At 37.7% G+C, this 23,843-nt stretch overlaps 1 protein-coding gene and 1 long non-coding RNA gene across 2 annotated transcripts in view; one reads left to right on the top strand and one right to left on the bottom strand.

Moving 5' to 3' along the window:
• The window catches only part of LOC309503198, a 419,995-nt gene that overhangs the window by 78,418 nt on the left and 317,734 nt on the right, over positions 1-23,843 (bottom strand). The window lies entirely within an intron of this gene.
• nalf1b (NALCN channel auxiliary factor 1b) overlaps positions 16,800-23,843 on the top strand; it is a 156,384-nt gene continuing 149,340 nt past the window's right edge. Inside the window, exon 1 of the mRNA XM_082175861.1 lies at positions 16,800-18,204. Coding sequence (XP_082031987.1) covers positions 17,566-18,204 — 639 coding nt within the window. The 5' untranslated portion in view covers positions 16,800-17,565. The remainder of the gene's footprint in view (positions 18,205-23,843) is intronic.

Genomic DNA, 23,843 nt, shown 5'->3' with positions numbered 1-23,843 from the left:
TGACAGTAGACAGCATCAATGATTATAATGGGTTATATTTGCTTTAGATGTGAATGCAACTGAATGCCAGTGGGTGGGGCCTATGGTGTAATGTCTTGCTATGGAGGCAGTAATATGCAGATGTATTTGCCTGTATCTGTATGACATCACAAATTCTGCAACATCCAAACAAGCCATTTTTGGAGCTTGATTAAATTCTTTGTTTATAATAAGTAGGATGTTTTCAGCTATGAAACTTGCAGGATGTTTTAATGGTACAAAAACCTCTTAAATCAAAAACCTTGATTTCAAAACTTCAAGGCAAATTTTATGTCTCATGTCATGACCCCTTTAAAAATAATTGTATATTAGGCTATGTATATTTCCTGTTGATCTTTAAACTGACACAATATTGAAAATGCATCTCCGTATCCACCTTTTAGCCTCTAACTTCCTTTAAAATTGCATGTTTTTAATCAAACTCCTTTTTGTTTTACACAGTTTAGAAGAAGAAGAAGAAGAAGAAGTTTTATTTATATAGCGCCTTTCCGTAGCTCAAGGTCGCTTTACATTGTGCATTACAATTAATTTACACACCCGCACACACATTACAATCACATAAGGACACATATAGTCACAATATCCAAAAATGTTAAATAGATGTGTTTAGCTGAGTCTTGAATGTTGCCACAGATGAAATATTACGAAGTGTTGTAAGGGGTAGTGAATTCCATAATTTAGGAGCATTAACACTAAATGACCTTCCACCTACAGTAGACAACCGGAAACGAGGGATGGACAATAAACCAAGTTCAGCTGATCTAAGGGACCGGGCAGTGTGGTAAAAGTAAAGTAGATCAGACAGATATGGAGGTGCAAGAACATTTAATGCCTTAAACGTTAGAAGTAATACCTTAAAGTGAAAACATGATGCCACGGGTAGCCAGTGAAGGTCATGAAGCAGAGGAGGATTGTAAGCAGAATGCCTGGTGGAGGTAAGAACTCTTGTTGCTGAGTTTTGAACATACTGTAATCTTGTAATACGTTTTTTGGGCAGACCAAGAAATAGAGCATTGCAATAATCCAGACGTGATGTGATTAATGCATGAATTAAGGTTTCAGCATCAGCTAAAGTGAGAGAAGATTGAAGACGTGTAATATTACGAAGATGGAAAAAAGAGTTTTTAACAAGAGAAGAAATATGAGAGCCAAAAGATAGAGTTGATTAAGACACCAAGGTTACGAATAGATGACGAAGGCTTAACATGAACTCCATCAATATCAAAGGATAGGTCCATCCTTTTGACTGAGGCAGCAGAGCTAATCACCAATATCTCAGTTTTTAAATTAATTAATTTGAGGAAATTCAGGGACATCCAATGCTTGATGTCCCTGATACATCCAGTAAGTGAGTCAGGCAGGGATGGCCTATCAGAGCTGATGGTAAGATACATTTGAATGTCATCAGCATAGCAATGAAATTTAAGTCCATGCCTGCGTATGATGTCACCAAGTGGATATATATAGATGATAAACAATAGTGGGCCAAGAACTGAACCTTGAGGAACACCCTGTGTAAGCGAAGCAGTGGCAGATCTAGGCTGTTCTACATTTAGTTTAGGCTGTTCTACATTTCTATAGGATATTTTAGAGACTAAATCTGTTGAGGTTCATCTTGTGCAACTTGAATTGTCTTGTGCTGCCTCTAGCACAGTTAGCTAAATGACACCATTCTTATTTCAGTTTTTTTTTTTTACACTAATATTTTAGTGATATGTTTTTCAATATGTACATCTATAATAAAGTGATAATTATACCGTAATTGTAACCAAGCAACAGTACACTGCTGGGGCATTTTTTCCCCTAGGATCATCATTTGACAGAATGATTTCACTTTGCAAGACCCACAAACCTTGGTTTTGAATTCAGTTGCGGCATTGAAGTTATAAATGGGACCAGACCCCAACTTGTTGCTTCATTAATATTCATTAAAATTAAATCATATTAATTTATATTTTATTTAATATTAATTTAATAATAATAATTCAAAGAAATATAGGCTATATATATATATATATATATATATATATATATGTGTGTGTGTGTGTGTTTTTACTTTGAAACTGTAAGACTGAAAATACTGGTTGAGGCCTGATTTATGGGACAAAAGGGCCCTGCTGGCTGATTAACATTTGACCTCCCCCAATACAGCCTTTCTTCCTCTCAGAAACTAGGAACTCACGTAAGAACATGGTTTAATGTGAATATTCAACATTGACTGTTATGCTTTTGGTGTCATTTGAAATGTCTCAAAGTGAGTGGTACAGATATCTCATATCCAGATAGATAAAATAAAAGGAAATAAGGTTTATAGAAGTTCATAGGAAACCGGTTTAGAGATAATGCCAGATAAGGCAACCCCCCTTCTGTGGGATAGAAGCCATTTGAGGGTGGTCTCACCCCATCCCCCTTGTCACCTGGACAGAGGATAAAGGAAGGTGTTCTGGCTCTCTCTGGCTCTTCTTCTTGGCTGGACGTGGAATTGGATAGGTGGTTTCTCTCTCTCTCTCTCTCTCTCTCTCTCTCTCTCTCTCTCTCTCTCTCTCTCTCTCTCTCTGGTCAAGCTGGGTAAGATTCTCTGGTGTAACCAATGTATAACCATGTTTTAGATATCTGAATTGATTGTGGAATTGATCTCTGATATCTGAAATATTAAATTGTTACAAACTGTGTTTGACATTGTTTATTTAATGGTTAAAAGGAATAGTCAAATATTCGCTCACTTTTAGTGAGGCACAGATATTATTAAAACCTTTCATTTATGGAGTCAGATGAATTAACGAGTGAGTACATGATTAATGTATTGCAAATTTAACCAACCAATACTTTGCATGAGTGAGGACAGAACGCGTGATAACCTTCCCCGTGTATTGGCGAACCGGAGATTGGGCCAATATAGCGGGCCTTACAAAATGGTGACCTCGACGTGATCTCAAAACAGATCAAAACAGTTTCACGAGAAATGTCCTTTTCAGCAAGTATTTGGGATTTTAAAATCAACAAGAGGTTTGAACATCTTCTCTTTCTTCCGCCGCGATGGTAAGTAAACTTTTTCTGCCCTTTATAGAAGTGTTGAAGAAATGTTTGCATTGTTTACGGGTCGGAATTAAAGCCCTTTGTTTAGAACGTGATGCGGCAGCCAGATGAAGAATGAAAACCCTTGTGCATTAGATTTTAAAGATCTCCTTGTTTTGCCTAAGCAACAAGAAACGAAACCTAAAGTATAGCATCTTCCAAATAATGAATAATCGATGAAGAGCTAAAAAAGTAAAGCCTAAAAGTTTTAAAATCAGGCGCATGTTTTCCGGCCATTGTTGAAACCAGTTACACTCGAAGAGAATGAGCAAACTAACAGAAAACAGAGAAAGAAAAATCTAAGTTTGTAAAAGATCGGAAAACGTGATTTTATAAATAAAAAAGGCAGATGATAAAACAGGATGATATGATTTACAAGCTAAAACTCAAATATCAAGGCTAATGCTAAGTGCTATTGTCAATGCTAAGCCATGCTGTGCCCAAGGCTAATGCTAAAGGCTAAAGCCATGCTGCGTCCAAACACTTAAACCATGTTTCGTCTCACTGGCTGGGTAGGCCCAAAAGCCACATTGAAAACATTAATATCCTATACTAAACCTAAACTAATCTTGACAAACTCTATATTCCATTAAAATCTTAAACTTTGACACAGATGGAATTAAATTAAGTAATTCAATTTAATTTGGCTTATTTAAGTTCCTCTGAGAAGTAAACCCCTAAAGTATTTGATATGCTGGGATGGAGATCGATCTTTTTTAGAAAGAAGACTATCTAGTCAAAAATCTGGGAAAATTAACTGTAAGCCCATTATTGTGAAATCATGTGTACTGATCATGTCTTGTTTACATTATGGGCCGAAAAGGTTCAGCCTACACTGTACAAACTCAGTAGAAAAGGTCTTAACATGGATGCTATTGACAATGAAATTTTCACTTGGTGGAAAACAGTGGGTAGTAAACAGAAGAAATCAAAACATGGTGAAATAATTGAGGCTTTAAACTTCATAAGTCATAAACGGCTAAATGAGTTAACAAAATTTCTATCTTCGCTTATGGATGCTAAATGTGAAGAAGTGCATTCTAAAAATGCAGAGGCACAAAAGTCTGAGGAAAAGATTCAAGATCTTCAAACACAGCTAGATAAATTACTAGATGAGCTGTTAGCCCTGACTAAAAAGTGTAAAAATCACAAAGACACCATTGCAGATCTTAAGGCTAAGCTAAATGCTAAAAGCAAGTCTCCCAACAAGCTTAACAGCGATTGGGCAAAAAATGTACACTTCTTAGATGAGGCAGCCTGCTCTAATAATCTTGTATCTTTTCAGACAGATGAAGCATGTGATAAAGTTATGAAAAGAGTGCCTGTTTCTGCCCTTAAGGTGATACAGCACCCAAACGGCACAGAGTCACTCATTCGGCGTCCTTTAACAGTAACTGAATGTAGCTTGTTTAAAGCAGAGATCGGACCATTCCCTTTAAAAGGGCCATTCGAACCATGGTGGAGACACATTGTTAGTCTAAAACATGCATTTCAGCTCGAACCAAAAGATATTTGGCAAATTGTTATCAGCTCAATTCCAGATGTTCTGAACTATAAGATACCACAGGTTTTGATGACAGGCACCATTGTGCAGTCAATGCATCAAAATGAGCCTGAGAGCGAAATCTTGAATAGACTAAAACAATGCCTTCGCGAGCTGCGTGGTTGTAGTCCTGTTGGATGGGAATTGATTTTCAATCGGAAACAGAGTACTGAAGAATCGTTTGAGACATATGCAGAAAATATGTTTGAACTTTTTGAGGAGTATTCTGGAATTGAGGGTGTTAACCACAACAATGTAATTGTCCTTGAATTCCTGCTTACAAATGCAGGGCCGCGTGTACAGCAATCACTCATGTGTGGTGCTTCTCCAGCACAAAACACATTCGAAGGTATTGTTAGTTGGGCAACAAGAATTGAGTCACGAAAACAAATGCATGGTGAGGTAGCTGTGTTAGAATGTCATGAAGATCCTCCATCTGCAGGAGAATTCAGAAAGCCACACTGTGGCAAACTGAACAGATTCTGTAATTCCTGTCACAAAACAGGCCATACAGAGGAAAAGTGTTGGTCACTGGGCAGAGGCAGACCTCCACCCTATTTCATAAAACGCAGACAATCACAATCTAATGACAAAAACCAGCACTCTGCAAGTAACCAAAGCTCAAATGCATCTAAAACTCTTACTGACCTAACAACTTTGGACGCTCAAGGCCTTCAGCTATTAGCGTCATTTGCTAGTCGGGTAGCAGCCCAATAGCAAATAGCTTAAATGTTTAACATCTAAATTCATTGAACCTGTCTGCATTTTCAAATTTGAAATTGTGCTTAACACATCGTGCCCTACACATCGTGCACATAGAACACAATTTGGTTGTTTGTGCTACAACATGCACATAGGCTAATTTAAAGTTTATTCTTTAAACACAGGATTGCTTTACTGTAAGTGTAGTTGAAACACTTAGGCAAAGGTGATATAGATGTTGTATTCTATTGTTTTGCTGTGGGTGTATTTGGAACACTTAGGTAAAAGGGTTGTAGATGTTGTATTCTAGGCCATGTGTCCTGTGTTAACTGAAGTGAACGCGTGTGTCTGTGCTGAATTTGATGGCTATAATGTGATTCACAATGAATTTGAAAATCAGAAACAGTGAACGCATCTCATTAATCCTGAAACAAAAAACCTTTTCATATTTAAGGCTTCAGAGAACGAAATATTGTTATGTTTGAATGTATTCTGAATTACTCTGAGATTAGTTTTTTCCAAAATAGATTAACGGATTCGTATGTTTCCACAAGATTGTGTCAGAGATTGGCGACGGGACGGCTAATAGCTGATATCAGGAAGTGTGCGGGCGACTTGGATGAGAGGATGGGTTAGTCCGACTAGGATCAGCTTTACGCTGGTTGATTAACCTAGCTTGGACGCTTCCGATGACTTCTGTTCTAATTTAATAGTTTTGGAAAACGGTTGAATTGAGTTCCTGAAGGGCATCCAAGAGGGCTACTGAATATATCTTTGATTGTTGCGCGTTGGGATTACGGCAACGTCCTAGATATTTAGCCATTGCCTCAGCTTCTGATCTTCGGGACTGACCACTTGTGTCGTGCATCCTTAGGAGAAGGACTGCAAAGCGATATAGTTTCCTTATCTATAAACGGAAAAATATAAAGTAAGAGTAAATAGAAGAATCAAACGTTATAATGGCCATTTAAAAAGACTAAATGAGAAGAAAAGGTATTTGAAACCTAGCAAAGGGAAAAAGAAAAACAGCGAATGTACATCTTATCAGCCCTGAGCCAAAAGGCCTTTTAATATTCAAATGTATTGACATGAGAACAAGTAGAGATTTGACCATGCGTTAAGTTGGTCCAGAGACCGAAAACAATATAATTTGACTTGTATTGTTAAAGAATATAATTATATTATAACATGAATTATAATAAACATTATATTACACTCGCCGAGCAGGACAATAATTGGAGAAGTGTGACTTTCATCATTAAAATTGAATTTCTGAAACAGAATTTCATTTGTGTGCTACCCAGTGCCAAAAAGGGTCGGAGTATGCTTTTATTTTTCACCGTTAGAAAACACGGCTAGGAGTGTGGCACAGGTAATAGCACGCTAAATAATCCTTGACTGGGGTGCACCAACTGAATTGAATCTGATAAGATAAGTAGATAAGTAAATTTACGAGGAGGGTGTGAAATGCTAAACAGCAGAAAGAAGCACCACAGTTTTTTGCAGGTCAAAAAATATCTGCACAAATTAAAATGTGTGAATGCATTGCACATGCAGCGGACTGAAGGCTGAACTGAAAAAGCAGCTTCAGGTGTCACAACACACTGAGACAACAGCAACAATTCAGACGTGGTCAATGAAACTCGGTTTCATGTGACATCTGGAATTAAAATTGCTAACAAGTAAAAGAATTCTACACATCTGAATTTAATGCTTTTGAAATATTGGAATTATCTGTGGTTCGCTCTCCTCTGTTTTCTGTCTCAGGCTTAGGCTACTTCTGCAAAATGGTGGAGCCCACCTGGAGCAAATCCAGGACAGCGGCATTGTTCGAACATAACCTGAGACTCGGGAGATGGGTGAAAAGACATTATAAAAGGCCTTTTCACACGTCACACTATCACATTACTGCATAAATATGGCCTCCCAGTTTAGAACTGGATTGAAATTTGCAACACAATTGTTATAGATTAGATTCCACCCATCTCCTAGACATGAACACTGAACACACCCCTCCATCACTATACCCTCACAGCAACATCACCTGGGGTAGATGGTCTATCCAGGCTGAACACTGCACATCAGACGAAGATGTGTCATCTTCACACTAACAGATCCAGATAGCTTCACACACACAGGGTGGAGCTGACCTCATGATCATGGTCTAACAGAGACACAGAGAATAGCATACGCTATTCACAACAAACTGCTAACTAATGTAACACACATGAACAACTGAATGGCTGCAGTCACAAATCAAGACAAATTCTAAGGCAGACCTGCCATTAAATTTCAAACTCTATGATTGTTGGTGGGAGTTGGAAGATCAGAGGGCCCCTGATTTCTCAACTTACCACTAATAACAGAAACATAATTAAAATGGATAAATCTGAAGTGAGACCAATTCAATCAAGTACAAAAATTTACAATTCAACTCTGTCATCGACTGTGACTTAGCCAGATCAATACACACACTCTCAAACACACTCTCTCACACACACACACACACACACACACACACACACACACACACACACACACACACACACACACACACACACACACACACACACACACACACACACACACACACACACACAAAAACACTCTCACAGACAAAAACACACTCTGACATTCAAAAAAATTCTCACACAAACACAAAACCATTGATTGGTTTACACCGACCTCTTGCTGCATTTCTGAAACCTATTTTGATTTTAATTTTCTGAAACTTATTTTGATTTCTGCATTTTTCCTTTGAGTAATTCAGAAAAACATTTCTGAAACTTATTTTGATTTTAATTTCTGAAACTTATTTAGATTTCTGCATTTTTCCTTTGAGTAATTCAGAAAAACATTTCTGAAACTTATTTTGATTTTAATTTCTGAAACTTATTTTGATTTTAATTTCTGAAACTTATTTTGATTTCCTTTGAGTAATTCAGAAAAACATTTCTGAAACTTATCTGCATATTTGTATATTGTCCATTTTACTTGCAACAATGTATTTGGACATCAATTCAATTGAATCTCTATGTTTGGTTACACCAAAATAGCACTGGTTGTTTTGTTAGAATGCCATTTATTTAAATGTTTCTAGAAACAGGGTAAGAGCTTGTAAGATCTTCCTTTGTCCTTCCTTGACCCTCTATAGGAGTACTATTGACGTGGTAATTAAAAATCAGGTAATTAATGAGACCAAACGTACCACTCACAATTGCTGACATGAACATGGTATTTTACATTGAACATGACATGATTTTCCCTTATTGCATTATGCGTTCCTATGCATTTCCTTACGACTGTAAGTTCATATGTGCTCAATCGTGAAGCGGACATTTAAGATGCTTTTCAGGTGTCGCACACAAAGCCGTGTGGACCAAAGGAGAACCCCTTCATCCACTGAGGTCTGGCCAGACAACCGTACCGCTGGAGGTGACAGGGTTGGTCAAGAAGGGTCAGATCATCATCGTGGAGAAGGTGCCAGGGAAGCGGAAGTTTCTCCATGAAGGAATGACACGTCAACTGAACAAGTCACAAAAGGTCCAGATTGACTCTATGAACTTTGCTCACGTCACAGGATTACAGGAAGAGAACCTGAACGCATTCATCCACCGGCTGGACTCAAGCTATACACCTGGTGGGAACAGGTGTTCTGCAGGTGAACACCGCCCACTGAGCTTCTACAGATGCCAACATTGCAAAGACAATTTTTGTGCTACATCTTCAAGGACTATAACAAACGTCTTACTGTGACCCCGTAAGTGTTCATCGGAATGTGACCCACGGGATCAAGGAGGGAAACTGTAAGACTGAAAATACTGGTTGAGGCCTGATTTATGGGACAAAAGGGCCCTGCTGGCTGATTAACATTTGACCTCCCCCAATACAGCCTTTCTTCCTCTCAGAAACTAGGAACTCACGTAAGAACATGGTTTAATGTGAATATTCAACATTGACTGTTATGCTTTTGGTGTCATTTGAAATGTCTCAAAGTGAGTGGTACAGATATCTCATATCCAGATAGATAAAATAAAAGGAAATAAGGTTTATAGAAGTTCATAGGAAACCGGTTTAGAGATAATGCCAGATAAGGCAACCCCCCTTCTGTGGGATAGAAGCCATTTGAGGGTGGTCTCACCCCATCCCCCTTGTCACCTGGACAGAGGATAAAGGAAGGTGTTCTGGCTCTCTCTGGCTCTTCTTCTTGGCTGGACGTGGAATTGGATAGGTGGTTTCTCTCTCTCTCTCTCTCTCTCTCTCTCTCTCTCTCTCTCTCTCTCTCTCTCTCTCTGGTCAAGCTGGGTAAGATTCTCTGGTGTAACCAATGTATAACCATGTTTTAGATATCTGAATTGATTGTGGAATTGATCTCTGATATCTGAAATATTAAATTGTTACAAACTGTGTTTGACATTGTTTATTTAATGGTTAAAAGGAATAGTCAAATATTCGCTCACTTTTAGTGAGGCACAGATATTATTAAAACCTTTCATTTATGGAGTCAGATGAATTAACGAGTGAGTACATGATTAATGTATTGCAAATTTAACCAACCAATACTTTGCATGAGTGAGGACAGAACGCGTGATAACCTTCCCCGTGTATTGGCGAACCGGAGATTGGGCCAATATAGCGGGCCTTACAATATCAAGAAAAAAAAGAAGAAAAAAAAACATCTAATTTTCCTAGGGCGTGCAATTTATTTTATAGGGCACCCATTATGCCTCTTTTTAGATGCAATATACGTCTCAGTTGTCCCCAGAATGTGTCTGTGAGGTTTCAGCTCAAAATACCCCACAGATAATTTATTATACCATGTTGTAAATGGCCATTTTTGACTGGAAGGAAATACAAGCTGTTTTCCTGCATGTATCTTTAAATGCAAATTATCTGCTGCTTCCCACTTTCCAGAAGACGGCTGAGCCTTTACAGCTCGTGCCTCAGATACTCTGCCAGAAACTAAAACATCTGTTTGGTTTTGATTATCATCTCTATGGCGGTCACGCTCATATGACATTGTAGTTCTTCATCATCATTCAGTTTATTATCTGCAAGCGTTTTAAAGCCATTTTATTCTAAACTTCTGATGATGTGACAATTGGATAGAAACTGTAAATAGCTTATTCAGAGACAGGGGTGGCGCAAGATGGCGACCTGAACAGTTGTGTTGGTTCGAGCTCTGAGGCGTTTTTGAGGAGTTGCATCTTCTGGACGAATCTGTAACGTTTAATTACAAGGCATGGAGTGGGAATTCTCTTTAAAGGTAGAATGCATTAAATTTACATTATAAAAATCCCAACAGACTGTGACGCAGCCTATATTGATTAATCACACTGCCAGTCCACGTGCAAATTTTCCAAAATGCCAAAGAACAAAGACAGAAAGTTACTTTCTTCGCTTCTCGAAGCATCATCTGGAGACATTGATTCATCCCCAAATACTCCAACAGGCAGTCCTCTTTCAAAAAAAACCCTGTCAGGAAGAAGATTGCAAAGTCTCTAATGCCGATATACTTCGTGCTGTCAATGCTCTTAATGATCGCTTTTCATCGGTGGATCAAAAAATAGCCCAGAACTCGGTCGCTATAGTTAATCTTTCAAAGACGGCTGACTTTGTGGCCGAGGAGATGAAATCTCTATATGCAAGGTTCAAGACTAACGAGAACAAGATATCACAGATTGAGCAAGTGCTCCGGATGGTTCAAGGCAAGTGCGATCAAGCCGAGATCTACAGTAGGAGATGGAATTTGAGGCTAAACAACCTCAGAGAAACAGATGGAGAAAATATCAGAGTCAAAGTGCTCGAAATCCTAAAAATGCTGACTCCGGACGAGGTAGATGACATCCGTTTTTACTTTGACACAATCCACAGGATTGGACGTCCTGGTTCTGGAAGTAACCGTCCTAGGCCGGTCATCATCCAGTTCGCGCTCCGGTCCTACAGAGAGAAAGTCTGGAAAGCTGCACGGGATCATCCTGCACTCAAGGAAAGAGGGGTTCGCCTGGCAGAGGACCTGACATTTGCAACAGAGGAAGCTGCTATGGCCAAGGGTAAAGGCAGCGAGAGAAGAGGGGAAGAGAGCTTTTCGTGGAGCAGATGCCTTTATTGATGGAGAAAAATTGATGGAGTCTGTTGAAGACTATCAAGATGAATATTAACTGAGAAGGAGGTATTGACTATGCTGGGTAGGCAGTCGAACTGAAAACGTGTGCTCAGTCTTCAGGCCATATAACTTTCGTCCAGGTGATGCGACTCCTCGAAGTTTGGAGTGGATCAATACCGACTGGTTTGTGAATTTCGTTGTTTCAGGGTTCTTTATATAACATTGTTCTGACATCCAAATACGATTATTCTATGTCTGATTTTGATTTTAGTTGTTTAAAGATTTTTTCTCTTAATGTTAGGGGTTTACGAGACATCACTAAAAGGAAGTCTATGTTCATTTTTGATAGGCGCACAAATGCAAATACATTTTTTTTACAAGAGACTCATTCATGCGAAACTGATGTTAAATGGTGGCGTTCTCAGTGGGGCGATCAAATCTTCTTTTGTCATGCTTCTCATCATTCGGCAGGTGTTGCTACTCTTCTAAATAAGTTCAAAGGTGACGTATTGGAAGTGGTTAGCTCCAACGAAGATAGATGGTTACTTAACAGTTGTTAAACTGGATAACTCTGTATTTGTTTTAGGAAATTTGTATGGTCATAATTCTATATCAGTACTGATGGGGAAATATCAAGGTGCCTTTTTGATTATGGGCGGAAATTTTAATGATGCCCCAGATGATTTCTTAGATGGTTTCCCACCACATATGCGTTCTACTTTGAAATTTACATTTACTACTTCTCTATGTACCCATCTTTCTTTAGTGGATATTTGGAGATTCTTGAATTTTAATGAAAAAATTTTATTCTTGGAGTAACTCTAGATCTTTACAATCAAGGATTGATCTATGGTTAATCAACCCAGGATCTGTCCAATATTTGATTGATGTTACATATTGCCATGCACCTCTTTCGGATCATAAAATGATTGTTTTGACACTTTCTTTGATATTAAAAATTATAGTATACGAGGCTATTGCAAATTAAATAACAATTTGCTTAGTAATGAAGGGTTTATTACCCAGGTTCGTGAAGTAGAACAACTCATTTTTGGGAGTAAGCAAATGTCACATGTTAAGAAAAAGGAGTTATTTAAGTTTAAAGTTAGGCAGTCGGCTGTTTATTTTAGTAAGCAAGTTAAAAAAATAATAATAATTTGAATAAGGAAATGGCACTTATGACAGAATTAGACTTTCTTTTGAAAAAAGTTAATCTTAGATGAAAAAGTCAGATTGGAGACATTAAAAACTCAAATCGATCAGATATATATTAATACAGCAAAAGGGGCATTCATTCGTTCTAGAGCTATAGTGGTTAGAAAAGGGGGGAAAGAATACAAGTTTTGTTTGTTTTTTTCACTAGAAAAACAAAATTATAAGAGTCAAATGATCTCCTCTCTTAAAATTAACGATGTACTCACATCAAATCCAAAATGTATTACAAATTATGTGGAATCTTTCTACTCTAAGTTATATGAATCTGTATTTGAAATTGATCAATATTCCGACTTCTTTGAGTCAGTTAAGCAATCTGTCTCATCAATTTCTATTCAATTTCGAGACCTTTGTGATGAAGAACTGAGGAAGCAAGAGATGGTTACAGCTATTCGTTCAATGAAAAAACAAAAATGAAAAAAAAATTGCCAGGTACAGATGGTCTTTCAGTTGAATTTTATCTCTGCTTTTGGGATATTATTGAAAACCCCTTATTCGAAATGTATAAGGAATGTATTGAATCGAACAAATTATCGACTTCGATGAAACAGGGATTATTAACCCTCCTTCCTAAACCCGATAACCGATACATTTTGGATAACTGGCGTCCTATAACATTATTAAACGTAGATTATAAACTCTTGTTTATGCAGTTAGCTTGAAAAAAGGTCTAAATCATTAATGAGTGTCAAACTGGTTTTATGGCTGGCCGACACATAAGTTGGAACATTAGACTCATTTTGGACTTGTTAGACTATTCAAATTTAGTAGAATCAGAGGCTTTAATTGTTTTCTTAGACTTCCACAAAGCTTTTGATACAATTTAGCATCAGTGTATGTATAGGGCATATAAATACTTTGGTTTTGGGGAAAGATTTGTTTATATAATTGAAATGTTTCATATAGGTATTAATAGCTCTATTAATTTATATCCAAACACTTCTAACCGATTCCCCATTTGTAGAGGAGTGTGGTTGTCCTATAGTCCCTTTCTTTTTCCTCATTGTTGTAGAGTTTCTTTCCAAAGTCTTGAATTCTCCAAATTTTCAAGGAATTACCATCTTCAACAGACAAATTAGATTAACTCAGCCTTTGAATGATACTGTTCTTTTTTGGAAAAATAAAGAACAGTTTCCCGCAGCATTGACGTTTGTGTGTACTTTTCTGAGGCCTCTGGATTAATGCTAAATGTAAATAAATGTGAAATAATGTGCCTTTATGATTCAAAAGAAAAACTTTTATGTAATATCCCAGTAAAAAATAAGATTAAGTATTTAGGAATAAGTGTTACAAAAGATATAGCGGAGAGACAAGAATTACATTTTTCCCCCAAACTTAAAAAAAACTCAAAACATCTTTAATAACCGGCTTCACAGAGACTTGACTATTATATATATTATAGTCCTATTAAAGGAGAACTTGGTAACTTTTTTAACTTAATAAAACTGTCTAGAAATCATTTGGATGGTTAAACAACCTGTTCTGGTGATATTGGTGACTTTCCCCGCTCCCCCCAGCGTTCCCAGGCGGAAAACCAACCTTGCAACTTGCGCACTGCCGTCCCGGCAAAGTGAAATTGGAAGTCTCGTGAGAAGCGAGAACTAGAACGAGAACGAGCGCGAAACACAAATTGCTTTACGGCAATTCGACATAAACACACACGCATGTATGATGTATTACCAGATTACCCACCTCGGTAGACATAGCTCCACGCGATACAGTTGGCTTGCTCCGATCAAAACAAACGCACATGAGCAGCGGTAGAGAGGGGGAGGAGGCCGCCGCAAGTGAGTTTTTTACGACTGTGTTGTGAAATATACGCCCCCCCACAGCTGTAGGGGGAGCTCGTGGGGAAAACATGCGACAACAAAAGGGAAAATCAGCGAAGAAGTGACTAGAGTTCGCTAGAGTTACAGAGTTCTCCTTTAACCAAAGCAGAAGGGGTATCTAGATTTGTTTATCCAGCTTTATCTCTTTCTGTTCAAGATTTGATTTGTTTAAAAAAAATCAAAGAGTTATTTACAAAATGTATTTGGAGGAATAAACATCATAATTTAAGAAAGGAGGTTCTTCAGGGTCCAAGAACTAAAGGTGGTTTTGAGCTTTTGGATTTTTTTTTCGATTTAAATTATACTTTTAAAGTAAAATGGCTCAGAAACTGTCTACTTAAATCAGATTCGATATGGTTTTTTATATCATATAATGTTTTTTTTAAAGATCGGAGGTTTACATTTTTTGTTATTGTGTGATTACTCTATTAGCAAACTGCCTGTGACATTATCCAATTTCTATCAACAAGCTCTTAAGGCCTGGAAGTTATGTTATGTACATAACTTTTCGACATAACAATCTTGTGGACTAATGCTTATATTACAGTTAACCGGAAATCTCTTTATTTACAGAGTTGGAAAGATTTTTTTTATCTGACCTTTTAGACCAGTCAGCTCAGTTTCTTTCTTATGAAAATCTCATGAATAAGTGGGCATTTCCTATTAAATATAGAGAGTATTATTCTGTGATAAAAGCCATTCCCACAGGTCTAATGATGTTAATGAGAAGCCATATGTTGTCCCTTAACATTTGTAGAATTTAACCCATACATTATTAAAATGGGTTGGACATTAACAGTAAAAAGTGCACCAATAAATTTATTAGAAATCTATTTTATTAAAAAAAAAAATAGATATTTTCAGCCAAGAGGGAAACTTTTCTGGAATATTTGCTTCCCAGAGATTATCTGGAAAAAAGCTTGGTTGCTTTCCTTTCGGTTTTGTATATCTAACAAACATCGGGAATTACATTTGAAAGTACTTCATAATATTTATGTTAGCAACTATACTTTATCAAAATGTATGGATATTGATGAAAATGTTTCATTTTGTTCAGCCAGAAAGAATTCTACATATTTTCTTTGAATGTTATCATTCCACAAAATTATGGGAAGATCTATCTATACATGTTCAACAGAAATCTGGTTATAACTGTGAATTAACATCCAAATATGTTATCATATATTTTGATTCAAGAACTGCAGCTGTCAATTTTATGATGAATCTTGATCTTTTATGATGAATGATTTTATTTGGTACGTTTCATATTCATAAGAGTAAAATAAATCATTATAAACCTTGTTTAAAGGTATTTTTGGCTGATTTTCAGTTGTATATTGAGTCTCTCCAACGTATTGATAACACAAAATGTAGTGATACAATTTTAAATGCTAATGAGTTGAAGTTAATTGAAAATTTAACTATATGCTGTTTTCTTTAAGTACCAATATTTGGTTTTCTAATTTTCTCTTAAACCACTATTATAGCCCTTAATACATTTTTATTATAGTTTTTTTTTTACCTTTATTATTATTATTATTTTCTTAATTTATTGTAAAAACAATTCCATTTGATTGTTATCTTTTTGGATAACATGTTATAGCTGTAAATGTTGTATGTTGTGTCTAATGTCTAATAAAAAAAAAATATATAAAAAAAATTAAACGCTTATTCTGAGACATGCTTAGGATGTATACGGTTGTATACACGCACTGCCGACACACATTTATGTTGAAACACCACTAAAATCGAATTTTGCATAATAGGTTCCCTTTAAGAAATGGACTCCAAGCAATTCAACCTGACAGTGATCTGACTACTTTAAGGATGCAAATGAAAAAGCACTGCATTTACATGCAATCCTCGCCTCTCTCCTCACGTTCAGCACCCAGATATTGACAGGAAGGCAGAAGCCAAGCGCGTGGTGATTGTTCACGGCACGCACACTTTGTTTGCTTTGAGATTTAGTATCAAACAGGGCCATGCCGCACAAGGTTAGCCTGTTAGAGGACAAATATACTGTATCTGTCTCTCTTTCTCTCTTCCCGCTCTCTCACACACACTCGCCTCACGTTTCCGCGCACGCTTTCCAACGTGCTGCTTTGACGCCCAGATGTCTCTCCTGTGCCCGGCTCCTTACACACAGTAACACGCTGCATACTAATAAACTTCAGCCTGAACGGGATGAACGAGACGTACAAATGTCGTTTCATCTGTCACTCGCTGATTCTCCTTCACGCAACATGTTGTGACATCCTTTTCCTCCCGTCTTAGCGCATTTAAAGGGCATTACGCATCGCCAAAACGATGTCATATAGCGCCACCGCGTCTTTAAACGTCCTCACTTCGTCGTTTATTATTTTTGTTGGTGCTTGTAATGAACGGATTGCTTTTGACGGGATCGTTTGACGGGTTGCTGAAGATGAATGGACCATGAATGTGGACTAGAGGAATGACAAGGGGGTGTCCGGCTTTAAAATCTAAACATGTTCGTGAAAATGTGCATTTATTATGAGTGATCTCTCATACTGACACGTCCGGTGAGTGTGGGGTGAGTGTGTGTGTAAGTGCGGGCGCGCGCGCGCTCGTGTATCCATCGCCTGTAGTCTATAGATCTGTGTTACTGCGCCAGGATGGAGATGACGCAAATGACCCAGCTCCCCAAAAAGTGTTTCAAGACGAACATGGCGGCAACTTAACACAGGACCCAAGATGATGATGATGGTAATGATGAACAGCAGAGAATATCGAAGGCAATCCGCCCATAAAGGGAAAGAGCAGCTCGTTCAGCGTCTTTCCTTCCCTTGAGGAGATACGGGGACACAGGCAGGAGCTTCGGGAACAGAGGAGGCATGTTGTCACACAGAAAGCGCTTTTTCTCCGGGGAGCCATGCGGAATAACGGAGATATGACCGCGCGCGGCTTTATCTAGCCCAGAGAGTCGGATACAGCTGCCACGAGCGCTGTTTAACGGGAGGAAAACATTACAAATCAATGCATTTTGTGGCAGAGGAGCCGTCGCGGTGGAGTCGGCCAGTGCTGCTCTTTCCTGAAATATGACCAGGGGTGCTTGGACGTGTCGGCAGCAAGATGACGGCTTAAAAATCTGCTTCGCACCCCGAGAGGACGAAAAGCCATTATTCACCGATTCGGAAAGGGCCCAGAGATGGCGACTGTCCTTAGCCTCTCTTTTGTTTATCACCGTTTTGCTCTCTGATCATCTGTGGTTCTGCGCCGAGGCGAAACTGACGAGGACGCGAGACAAACGGCAGGCGCACACGAACCATATACTTTCATCCAGCCATCAGAGAGAGCAGAGTCTTATTTTTATAGGCAATTCTACCAAACCTCTGTGGAGTCTTGAAACTTGTCACCCTGACAGCCTCTCCAAAAACTGCTTGACTCTCGCCGAGCCGGAAGCCGTGTGCTCGGGCCTCTCCGAGTGGAACCTGAGCGATATCTATCTTTCTTTTTGTAACTCCTACTCGCTTTTGGATTTGTTTTGCGGGTTTACGAGTCCGGACAATTTGACCTGTAACCTGGACATGGCTGATGCGTCGGGATGCAGCCAGTGCGTTCAGGCTTACCAACGCTACGACCGACGAGCTCAGGAGAAATACCAAGAGTTTGAGCTTTTGGTTCAGAAATATGAAACGGATGTATATTCGGTGCGGACATGCATGGAAGAGTGCACGGTAGGCGTACGCTGCCTTTCCTTTTCATGTTGGTTTGTTTACTGTTTGTAACAGAAGCTATGTACCGCTACTGTTGGTATCACATTTATTTCACCTTAAGCGTATGAAAAAAAAAAAAAAAAAGATCGAGAACGCGCGCGGATACACGGTGTACGCGCATTTATGGATTAACTGGAGGTGGATTTTTTTTTTTTTTTTTTTTTTGGCACCTTGAATGCACGAGTTTGGGTTAGATGGAAATGAGGTTATGGAAGCGTCCAACAATATGTTTTTACTGTGTGGTGTATGCAGGTGATTCCTCCCTCAGTTGTATAAAAAATTATGCAAATTCACTAAAGCGCATAGCCTATGATGGATGATCCATGACAGAAATAAGAAGTGCTGGGCAAGCTACTCAAAAATGTAGCTACTAGCTAGCAGAAAATAAACAAACTAAACTGAATGCTACGGTTTAGAAAAGGAATTTCAGCTACCTCATATTTTTTTTATAAATATAAAATCTGAAAAATAGATGTCATTTGATAAATTGTATAAAATGCATTGTGATTATTATTTTTTTTTTATTCCTAAAATTGGAATACTATATTACCAGTTATTGTGAGTGTACTCACGTGACAGCACTTGAAACAGGCAAATGTGGGAATGCCGTTGTACAGTATCAGATGGTAATGCCATAGTACTTGTCATATACAACATACAATCACTACCGTATTCAAATACCTTGGAATAGCATGCAAATACCATGGTGTTTCAAAAAATAACATGGTACATGTCCATAATGCAGTGGTTCCTTGAGTGTTTTCGTGTGTTGTTATTGTTTTTTTCAATATTATCGTGGTAAATGTAATGTTTTAGTGAGTGTCAAGGCTACTCTGCTAACTTAAGCAACAAAATAGCTTGGCTAATAAGACATGTAGTTAAACTACATTTCCGGCTATTCAGCAAGCCATGCAAAAAGGAGACCACATTAAACCAGCAGACATTCTTAGTGTTGTTTAAGAGGTTTTGTCCACAGGGGTTGCTCTCATAGTTGGTAATTACCTCAGTATGGAAGGACAAAGCTGAGGGCATGTCCTCTCATTTGAAACAGACTGAGATTTATGGTTCTAGGTGTCCTGCAATCTGGAAAGAGATGGAACGAAACAAAGATTGCATGTGTGAGAGAGTGAGAGGGAGATGGCGCAGTGCTTTATGGAATTTCAATAACGTTAATAGCGCAGCAGTGATTTTTTCTGTGTAATCCCCGGAAGGCTATTCTATTCTAGTCATTGTTCAGGTGTTTTTCCTCTTCCACTTCTGGTATGGCGTTGAATAACATTGCTGTTGCACATGCATGAAATAGGACTGCTGCTCTTGATAGAGCAGCCGCCAAAGCAAACAAGAGCATATGAAGCATGTCAATCTCAAACGATTAGCTATCTCAAAGTTTTTGAGTTAATAATCATAATTAATGTGCTGTGGGATGAGAAAACATGGGCAAAATGTCCTGCCAGACGTACTGCAGGATACTTTGTAAAGTACATTACACAAGGTTTCAGTGAGTGTGATTGTTGCATATATTTCAGTTTTGTTCTTTCTCTCTCTATTCTCTCTCTTTTGCAGTCTCTATTTGTGTATTTTTAGTTTTGCTCAGGTTCACATGTGAGAGTGGATTGGTCCCTGTCCATGGTGCTGAAACAAGTACATAGTAATGAATAAGAAACATAATGACACCTGGAAATGCAGAACATAAACTATTTTTATTTCACACCCATTTTCTCCCTAGTAAAAATCTAAAATATTTAATTAAAGCTGTATTAGGTGCTGCAATGCTATTCGTGGCTGAACATTACAGAATTAGTATTATTTTGATAAATACATTTTGCTGTGTTTTGAATGTTAAAATAAGCAGTAAATTACAGTAATTTAAAGTATTTCGCTTGAAGCAACAAGGGAAACTGCAACATTGTGAACACAGTCATGGCTTAAGGGTGTTTTTGTGCACATGGGATTGACTATATGGACTATACAGCACAACTTTGAGTCCTTATTGGTTTTGTATTAAAAATGAAAATAGAATTAACTCAAGTAAACATATTAAGTGGCAGTCTTCCATGATACAGCATAACATTGCCATTAAATAAAAGTAATAATAATAATGATGATCCACTTGTGTTTTGCTTCAGGGTTGTTACTGTATTGAGGATTTTTAGCTTGCCTAGAATGCTGTATTATCAAAATTAAATAATAAAATGATAGGGCTGCTCGATTATGGAAAAAATCATAATCACGATTATTTTGGTCAGTATTGAAATCACGATTATGTAACACGATTATTTCACATGACTTTGGGAACGTGTTGCATTTATTAAAAAGACACGGTAACACTTTACAATAATGTTAATTCGTTAACATTAGTTAATGTATTAACTAACATGAACTAACAATGAGAAATACATTTGTTACAGTATTTATTAATCTTTTTTAATGTTAGTTAATAAAAATACAGCTGTTCATTGTTTGTTTATGTTAAGTTTACAGTGCATTAACTAATGTTAACAAATACAACCTTTCATTTTAATAACGTATTAGTAAGTGGTGAAATTAATATTAACTAAGATTAGTAAATTCTGTAGAAGTATTGTTCATTATTGTTAACTAATGCTAATTAAATGAACCTTATTGTAAAGTGTTACCAAAGACACCTTTCAACAATTCATTGATTGTACTTTTTGAACTATTAAAATAAATAATATAGTATTTTAATATATTCCCGCAGGTCTACCACTTATAGCCTAATGCGGGAAATTCCCCCGCAAACATTGATTCACTTTAGCATGTAGATTGTATGAGTAGCCTAAATGAATCCACACAGATTATAAAATCAAATCAATAATTTAAAAACTTTCTCCAAGACGCAATTTCACAAACCGCGTGAGTGTTCAGCGGTGATGCGTCTTCTCTCTCTCTGTCTCTCAAAATGCGCTGGACAAGGCAAGCGTCGAAACTACACATTCGCGTTCAGGAGTCGGGACATGATGGAATTGTCACTTGCACAATCGGGCCAGCATTGCATCGTAACTAAAGTTGATCATTTTTACTTCGTTTTAAGTTTTATCAGTTTAAACATTCAAGCTGAGAGTTTATGGCATCGGGAGGGGCGGATGTGCGCGTGCGCGCGTCATTCAGAACTCAAGACAAAATAAGAGCGTTCTTTCAAAACAGAACATGGCAAAATAATCGTTTTTTACTCGATTATACTATTTTGGTGATCGTTGGGAGCAAAAATCGAAATCGAAATCGAAATTCAATTAATTGCACAGCCCTATAAAATGATATCAGTTTACTAATTAATTGTGGTAACACTTTAGTTTAGGGACCAATTCTCACTATTAATTAGTTGCTTATTAGTTTGCACATTACTAGCGTATTGGCTATTTATTAGTACTTATAAAGCACATATTAATGCCTTATTCTGCATGACCATATTCTACATCCCATAATCATACCCGTATACCTAAACCTAACCACCACAACAACTACCTTACTAACTATTAATAAGCAGTAAATTAGGAGTTTGAGTCAAAGTTTTAGTTAAAGCAGGGCTCAGTAGTTTCGGGATTTCTTCGCTGTATTCTCGCTTTTTGCTCGCAGGTTTCTCTCTAGAGCTCCCCCTACAGCTTCGGAATAGATATTTGACAACACTGTTGTAAAAACTCGTTGGCGATTCTTAGACACCAGAGGCTAGTAGATCAACGACATCAAAGCAGATGGGACATTCTTTAAAACGTCTTCTTCATTCGGGTTCAAACAGCGTGAGGGAGCGCAATAATGAAATGCATTTTAGCAGATTTCTTTTGGCCGTAAAGCAATTGTTTACATCGCGAGACCTGATATCACACGATACTTCCTGGTGCGGCGGCCGGCGGCTCGCCGGCTCAAAGTTGCAAGTGCGAATTTTTTTCGCTCACGGGCACCAGGGGGGTGCGAAACGACCACCATTCAACCCGAAATAAGTAATATAACCATTCCAATGACTCCGAAGCTGTTCAGTTAAGGTAAAAAAGTTACTTAATCACCTTTAATAGTGAAAAAAAATGTTTTTACCAAACTAAAGTGTGGCCTTAATTTCTCGTAAAAAAGTGAATAGGGTCGCTAGCGACCGAGGTAATACATATAAATATATATTATATATAAAGGATCTTTTTTTCTGCGTAACAATAATTGAATCTCCGAGGACTCAATGAGTGCAGTTCACCTTTATTCCTCAAGGTAGCAATGTCTGATACACAATGATGAAGTGACGTTTCACTTATAGTTACCGCAGGCAGAAAACAAACGAATAGGAAGTATCATCAGCTAAACTTGAAATTACTCAGTGATTTACTGCAGAGCAAGTACTGAACATAATCAAATATTAGTGTCACTGTCACTTGATGGTGGATCAGGTGAAGAAGCTGCCAGCGATCAAAATATAGTTTTGAGAAGTTGATTGAGATTTTGAAAATATAAGCCAGTTGCTGAATGTACTGGGGAAATGAGCTTTGACGATGATAGCGATGATGGTAAAAAGCATCTGCTCAAATCAAACCCTTAGCTCCAAAAGGTAACGAAATATGCTTTATTTTATTCTTTTGCAATTTTTATTAAAATATCAGGAGAGTTTTATACTATTGTGGCTGTTAGAGATCTATCCATATTAGATGTAGATCCGTGTCGCTAAAGACCCGAATATGTAATAATGATTGGCGAAACATTCATGCATTTAAGGGTTAATACGTACTTAAATTAATATAATATATCAATTGGCCATGTCTTAGTTTTTAGATATGCAAGATTAAATGAGTCTAAAAATAAAAACTGAAGTATTATTATGGAATATGCTCAAATTGCATATTATAGCTCTCAGCAATTATTTACACTACTTCAGATGGCAGACAAATCCAATGCATAATCCATATTAATCCATAGATTGTTTAGACACTACCCAAAATTACTCTTCCATATCCCAGTCCAAAATCCAAGCCTATAAAGAACCTAAGGCAGAACAGCAACTATCTGGATGAAATAAATTCATAATCCTCCATCTGTCTAAATGTGTGTGCATGCATGTTTGAGAGGGAGTTAAGGAAAGTACAAGAAAACGAGGAGAGAAATTTGTGTTTTGTTACGTCTTCCCTAGTTTCAGCCTTAGGCTGCATGGGCCGCCCACAGTCCGTTCACTGACCATATGATGCATACTGCACACACACATATGAAGCTCTAATCTGATTTGCCAGCCTTATATGAAACATCTATATGTATGATTTTTTATCAGTTCACCTGCAAAAACAAATTTTTACAAGGTAACTAGATATTCACGAGCAGAACTACCCTGTTATCAGAATTTTGTTTTTCTCATAGCTGTGAAATAATTTGTATTTATTAATCTTGAATGCACATCAATTCTGATAAGACTCTATACTTACAGTTAGTGTTTTCTGTGCAGCTATCAATTATCTATTATTATAGTGTAATACATCTGCCCTTAAAGGAACACGCCGACTTTTGGGGACTTAAGCTTATTCACCGTATCACCAGAGTTAGATAAGTCCATACATACCCTTCTCATCTCTGTGCGTGCCGTAACTCTGTGTCTGACACACCTACCGCTAGTCTAG

This window comes from Leuciscus leuciscus (assembly GCF_965113295.1).
Source record: "Leuciscus leuciscus genome assembly, chromosome: 7".
Classification (NCBI taxonomy): domain Eukaryota; kingdom Metazoa; phylum Chordata; class Actinopteri; order Cypriniformes; family Leuciscidae; genus Leuciscus; species Leuciscus leuciscus.
Note: the sequence above shows the minus strand (reverse complement) of the source record. Positions and strands in the feature narration are given on the sequence as shown.